General features: G+C 40.2%; 2 protein-coding genes across 2 annotated transcripts in view; one reads left to right on the top strand and one right to left on the bottom strand.

Moving 5' to 3' along the window:
* The first annotated feature begins 2,248 nt into the window (after window positions 1-2,248).
* Window positions 2,249-3,553, top strand: LOC142344974 (uncharacterized). The gene has a single exon (XM_075397058.1). The coding sequence runs from the start codon at window positions 2,249-2,251 to the stop codon at window positions 3,551-3,553; it is 1,305 nt and encodes a 434-aa protein (XP_075253173.1).
* Window positions 3,554-5,385: 1,832 nt separating this feature from the next.
* LOC142344554 (uncharacterized) overlaps window positions 5,386-7,348 on the bottom strand; it is a 151,632-nt gene continuing 149,669 nt past the window's right edge. The window contains exon 5 of the mRNA XM_075396317.1: window positions 5,386-6,079. Within this exon, the coding sequence (XP_075252432.1) occupies window positions 5,520-6,079 (560 nt within the window). The 3' untranslated portion in view covers window positions 5,386-5,519. The remainder of the gene's footprint in view (window positions 6,080-7,348) is intronic.

Below are 7,348 nucleotides of genomic sequence, written 5' to 3' on the forward strand. Positions count from 1 at the left end.
TCAACCAAAAAAAATTTGACGAATTCAAATATTTGAATTTGGCGCCCGCCAAACACTGTTGTTATAAAGAGTGCCTTCATGTTACACTCTTCGTAGCAAATGCAATTACCACAACGTCCAATAATAGTTTTCCGAATCATTCAAATCTTTCCTAAATTCAATTCAAGTTGTTACATTCAAGCCAAGTTGTTATATTCTATAGTCATGACTTTTGCTTGTCGGTATTGTGACTCTGTACTTAGCACCAGAGGAAATTGTTCTCGCCATGAAACAATATTTCATCCAGACGAAATTAAATTACCAACTTATCACTGTTCTTTGTGTGAGTTTACATCTCGAAAAATGACTGAACTGGAGCAACACATGCGAACTCAACATTCAAGGTTCACAAACTGTTGTCGGTCTTGCCACCTCGGATTCAACAGTTCGCACCCCTATGCCCAACATGCAAGGTCAGTTCATTCAATTCCAGTCTTTGGTGCTGAGTTTCATCCTACTCAACCCGCCCCCCCCCCCCGATCAGTCAGCTTTTAATGGCAGTCTACAATCCTACTCAATAGAACTCACGGATGACGAAATGGTGGTTTCAAGAGACCTCCAAGCGTTCATGAAGTTCAAACAAGAGCGGATTCAGGAACTGATTGATCAAAAATTATCAGCGGGCCCGCAAAAAATTCAATTCTCAGCAGAACTTCAACTTCTCAAACATTTTGGTGAACCTGATGAAGACGACGAGCGTATAACCATCTTTGCTAACTCTCTGATGACACCTGTGTATGCAGAGGGATTATCTAATGCAGATTTTTCATCAATGGTGGAAAAAATGTTGGCGGTGTTGTTCAACTTTGCCTCTTCTGGAAGTAGATGGTTGCTTGAAAAAGTTCTTCGCGTCAATATTAAGTTCGCCAAATACAGACCGGCCAGCGGCTCTTCCTATATCGACTTACCGCCACATTTACAAAAATGCAACTCTCTCCTCAACATACGGAACCATACAGACAACAACTGTTTCCTTTACAGCTTTGTCGCAGCTTCCTATCTAAAGAGCAACAATTTTGAGGGAGAAGAAGGACGAAATGACTCTTTAACGCTAACATCACCCGAGTTCTATCAAAACATGTCATCGCTTCAGCCTGCTGGTGAGTTTACAATGCCAATGAGTTTCCTTCACATTGATAAGTTTGAAACACTTAACGACGTAGAGGTTAACGTTTTTGGATTTGAAAAACGAGATTTAATTCCAATGCGGGTGTCTAAAAGGACAACTTCCCAATTGAGCCTCGATTTGCTTCTTCTTTATGAGAATGACAAACACCATTACGTTCTTTTCAAAGATTTGTGCAGACTGTTCTGCTTCATCAAAAACATCAAATTCAGGTCAACTCTTCACTTATGCCGGAATTGTCTTTACTTGTGTCACAAGGATGTTGAACAATTTAAAGATCATGTTGAAGTTTGCGGTAATAATCCACCAGCTGTTATCAGCATGCCAAAACCAGACAATAAATTATACAAATTCACTAACTGGTCAGCTAATTGGTTTGCTCCCTTAGTCATCTATTTTGATTTCGAGTCGTTTCTCAAACCAGTGGCCTCCTGTGCTCCAAGCGAAGAGAGAGCTTCATCGCGACCAATTGAAGTTCACGAACCATGTGGCTATGCATTGACTGTTATTGAGCACGGCAACCCCGAGCCCAAATTTACTCATTTGGACAGCTCGCAAAACTGCATGCAAAATTTTGTTCAAATGATTCATAAACTTGCTAAGGATATACACGAACAGAAGCGCAAACACTCTTTCTTACGTGGTGACCGATCATCACTTCATAAAGATGCGAGCAAACAGTGTTGGATATGTGAGAACGAATTCTCAGAAACTGAAGAAAAAGATCTGGACCACTGCCATTACAGCGGCGGCTTCCTGGGTTGGGCTCACCCACAGTGTAACAGGGCGCGCCTGAATTCCAATTTTATTCCCGTAATTGGACACAACATCCAAAATTATGACCTCCATCATATTTGTCTTAGTCTGCAAAAGTGCGAACCGACAACAACAATCAATGTCATACCAGCAACAGACGAAAAATACATAGCAATGATGCTGGGAGTGCAAGTTGATAAAGTGGAGAGGGCTGACAAGAAGGTCGTATCTGTTTACGAGTATCTACGCTTCGTTGATTCTCACAAACTCTTCAACGGATCTCTCGAAAAGCTGGTGGAGTCCTTGCCATAGTCAGAGTTTGGTATAATGGAGTCTATGTCCGCCCATATTCCTGCACCTGACAGACAACTTCTGAAGCAGAAGGGTTATTACCCTTATTCCTACATGAGCGACCGGTCAAAGTTTGCGGAGAGGGAGCTGCCGGCTCTCAGCAAATGGACAAATTCTTTGGAAAACGGAAAAATATCAATCAATGAGTCCGAATTAGATAAAGCGAAGAAGATGTTACAGCTGCTAAACTGTAAGACAAAGCAGGACTACCACGATTCCTATTTGAAACTGGACGTTGCCCTTCTGGCCTGCTGTTCGGAATACTGTCGCGAAATCAGTTTCCAGACATACAGATTGGACGTGGCGCAATTTTTCACAGCGCCAAATATGGCAAAATATGCAGCTTTACGGATAACAAAAGCACGCGTGGGACTTTTGACAGAACCCGAGCACCTGCACATGATTGAGCAGTCAGTAAGAGGCGGAATTACTTCCGTATTCGAAACGAGGTACTTCAAAGCCAACAATCAGTTCTTACCGGGCTTCAACCCAGAAGAGGCTTCCACATTCGGTTTGTGCCTCGACGCAAATAATTTGTATGGGGGTGTGATGCAGAAAGAGCTGCTTCCGATCGGAAGCTTTAGATTTGCCAATGAAGTTTCTATCAGCCAGATCTTGAATATGCCTCAGGATTCTGCCATCGGCTACTTTGTTGAAGTGGATCTGGAGTGTCCTACAGACGTTCACGACAACCAAAGGGATTATCCGCTAGCGCCTGTAAAGGAAATTGTACAAGACGAGTGGCTAAGCGATTTCCAATTCGGCCTAAAAGAGCAGTACAATATTCCTGAAGCTAAGGTCCCTAAACTACTACAAACACTGTTTGACAAGAAGAACTACGTAGTCCATTATAAATTACTCCAATTATATGTGCGACTTGGATTACGTATAACGAAACTTCACCGCGTGCTGCAATTCAACCAGGAACGATGGCTCGAACCGTATATAACTTTGAATAGGAATATGCGGAAAAACGCAACCAATAAATTCCAACAGAATTATTATAAACTCATGAATAATTCTGTATATGGCAAAACAATTAAGTCGAAAAGGCGACAGTCGAGGGTGGAAATTACGCGAAATGCGGAGAGAGCAGAAAAACTTGTTTCGAAATTCGAATTTGAGAGATTGAAAATAATTGGGGAGAGCATGGCCGCTATGTGCAGCAAGCCGAAAATTATAACGTGGAATACGCCGACTATTGTGGGTGCAACTGAGCTCGACTTGTCTAAGTACTATATGTATCGCTTTCATTATCAAGTTATGCGACAAAACATTTAATGTCGTCTATTGTACTCGGATACAGACAGCCTCATATATAGAATTGAATCAAACGATCTGTATCAGGATTTAGCCAACCATTCTGCGCAAGTAAAAAACGAATTCGATTTTTCATCCTATCCAAAAGACCACGCACTTCATGACAACAACAATAAGTCTGAAGTGCTTAAATTCAAAGACGAATTCAGTGGAGACAATATATCCGAGTTTGTGTGCCTCAAACCCAAGATGTTTTCAATCACATCAAAAAGTGAGTCCATATAATGAATAATTTTTCACCCCTTCCCTCATTAAATTGAATGCAAGTGCGTTGGAGGAAACTACATAACAAAACTTAAGAGCTTATTGTAAAACATGTTTACCTTGTTTAGGTTGTCGCAAGTTGTCTGCTAAAGGTGTGACCAGGGCAGCCCAAAAACTTCTCACCCACGAATTATATAAAGAAACTCTCCAAACATCGAAACCAGTTAGAGCAGTAAACACAAGAATAACATCCGAAAATCATGTACTGAAAACGGTGACAGCCAATAAAAAATCTCTATCCGCATTCGATAATAAGAGATATATCTGCGGAGATGGGTTGCGAACGCTCCCATATGGACACTTTTCTGTGGTGAGCGATAATCAAAGCGAAACGTCTAGTTCGCACGGATGGTTTGATCCAGACCAAAGTCAGATAAGTTGGGATTTCAGTACGAGAGTAGTGACAATTTAAGTGAAATTTTTCGTGACACTGAAGTAGATTGGGACTTTCCAACATATCTACCACCCCCGGAGAAAAGAATGAGAAAACACTGCAGCAATAGCTTGAACCTATTACTGGACAATGCCAGCCACTATTTGCCGCCCAATCCTGGTTTCATTAATGCGGGAGGAATAAGAGATGAGGACATTTCTGATGACCAAATTGTTGACTTTGATAGAAGCAGCTCAGAGGAGGAACAAAGTTTTGTTCATTCATTGATTTAGAAGCTACAGAAAGTAGCGGCGAACAGTGAAAGGGACAGTGTACAAACTCAATTTCATAGTGTGTTGAATTCAGAATAGTGTTGAGAAATACTTTGTGCGAGACTGGATTGTTCAGATTTGGTTTGGTGTGTTGCTTTAATTTGAGCGGCCTGATTCAATTTTTATATTCAGTTCAAATTGTACGAAAGTTTCTTTAGCCTAAGTTCAAAAAGCGGACGGTCGGGTTAGGGGAAAAAGAAAGTCAGACGGCGAGACAATTACCGCCACATTATCCGCATGCGAACATATTATCCGCATGCAATTATATACCATATTTTCCGCATGCAATTATATACCATATTATCCGCATGCAATTATATACCCTATTATCACCATGCAAATCTATACCCTATTATCCCCATGCAAATCTATACCCTATTATCCCCATGCAAATCTATACCCTATTATACCCATGCAAATCTATACCCTATTATCCCCATGGCATGATAACCCCCCCCTTTCCTAGTGCTCCCTATATTTACTACTGACGTGTTCGTTTTATTTACGTGTTTATTTTGTAATTTTATAACAGTTTATTTTTAAATAGTGGCAAGTTAGCAAAAAATTTTCCCTGTTTTATCGAACTATTTTTCCCTGTTTAATAAAACTAAACATTTTCGAAGCTCGCTCTTCAAACTAGGCACGATAATCCAGGGGAGTTCAATTCCTAGAAACATTAGTCTACAGCATTTTCCAAAAAAAGATCCTCCCTCCATCTCATATTTGAGTAACCAAAAATCAGGAGTGCATTAGCAGTCAGCATAATAGCCTACTTAAATGAGCTTCTGGCTTTTTAACACAACTTCGTGGTATTCAATGCGAAATAGACTTTCAAAATTTTTGTTTTAATCTGTTGATAGCCGGGGTCGTGCTGAATACATTGCATATCACACTGCCCATTTCACAGAAGTCATATTACGCTAACTCGCAAAATACGTATAAGGAGAGTTGATCACGTTTAGCTTCCTTTCAGCTTCAAATCTCCTTGTGTCAATTCATACATAATCATCCCGAGGACAATCGATCCAAGAGAGAATAGTCCGTTCTCCGTAAGACATGACAAAGCCAGCGCAGGTCCGACGCAAGTCCCGCTAATTCCCCATCCAAGTCCAAAAATCGTGGCCCCCAAAACCAGTCGTCCGTCTATTTCACCCTTTGGTGGAATGAAAAACGCAGGGGTCAACACGGGTCGCGACCTCTTAGTGATTAAATTGAAGGTGACCAGATTGATTCCCACACCGAATGCCATGACAAAAATCAATGACGGATCCCATTGAGCGTTGTATGTGAGAAAACCGAGTATTTTGGATACTCTAGTCATTCCTGAGATGAGAACTCCTGCGGAGAATGTCAACCCGACAAGATATGATACGAAGAACTCCTTCACCTCTTTTGGTTTCTGAGCCCAGATTACCAGCATCAGAACGTTAATGACTGCAAGAACTATGGGCGTGTGTTGTGACAAGTTCCAGTACAAAGAGGGTGCGAACGCTTCGATCACCTCGATTTTCGGTATAACTGAAACAGTGAACAGGTAAGAGCTATTGGAAAACTAAATCAGGGTACCCAATTTTCCGACATGCGCAAACTTTGGATGACTGCTACCCAAACATTTCTGACAATCAAAACAAAAATCAATAAGGTTGCTGAAGTTAACCCAGTAAATTAAAGCCATGTCTTTGAAGGGTAAATTGATTTATAGCTCCACACAAGCTTGCACCTCGAAAAATGATCAGCGCCAATTACTGAAATCTTTCAAGTTTCTGTTTCCTTATAAGATTACAGAAGGCTAGTTGGCGGCATCCAATAGTGACCTAAAAATTGTAAAAAAAGAATTAATTTCTTTTTGTATATAATACTTGTTTTACGCTGATCACTCTAATGGCTGTACCTCCACTAGACTTATGTGGAAAAAATAATGTTAAGTGCGTTGCTCTCACAATTTTGAATGAGGAAGCTTTTGGCAATGAAAAGTTACTGTTGATGCGATTAAAAATTGAATACATCCAAAACAAGATGGTTCATGCGAGTCTGTGCGCAGCACAGTATGTTCCAACATAACTCTCACAGTTGCAAAAACAACCACTGATTTCTGTCGGAGGAACCAATGAGAGTATCCGAAAGCAACTAATATGCATTAAAGAAAATTACCTCTTACTGTTTGAACCAAAAAAAATATGCCAAATTTTCGGCAGACAAAAACGAAAACTCTTCAGCACATTCCAGAAAGATAAGAGTAGTACAAATTGAAAGACACAAACATACACAAATCATACCAACCAACCCCGCCAACACACACACACACACGCACACACACACACGCGCACGCGCACACACGCACGCACTATCACACACACGCACACACACACAAACACACACACACACACACAGAAAATCAAAAATACAAACGAAACACCAAAAAATGAAACAATTTTTAAATTTTTGTTTTGGCAACTGCCTTTTACTCGGAACGTTCAATTATTTCGTCTTCGTTGTTCTAAATAACTAGGCTTGGAATGTTTGGCAACTGCGTCGATAATTGTAATTTTGGCACTAAAAATTGGAATGTAACTTTTCAAAATTTTCCGACATTTTTTTGAATTTCGATATTTCATGAGGATAATGGGAAATAATTTTTTTAAAAAATCGCGCAGATGTGTTATCAATGAGACTTAAAAATACAGTTTTAATTTTCGACTTATTTCGCATTTGACTTATTTAGCAATTGGTAGCAAACGAGTACTCTTTCTAAACATTCTCATGATTTATGAGGTTATTGCACACTCT

This window comes from Convolutriloba macropyga, chromosome 8, assembly GCF_964194025.1.
Source record: "Convolutriloba macropyga chromosome 8, txConMacr16.3, whole genome shotgun sequence".
Classification (NCBI taxonomy): Eukaryota; Metazoa; Xenacoelomorpha; order Acoela; family Convolutidae; genus Convolutriloba; species Convolutriloba macropyga.

What these genes read in the sequence shown, in the direction of transcription:
- LOC142344974 (XM_075397058.1), top strand. Translation starts at nt 2,249, where the DNA reads ATGGAGTCTATGTCCGCCCATATTCCTGCACCTGACAGACAACTTCTG.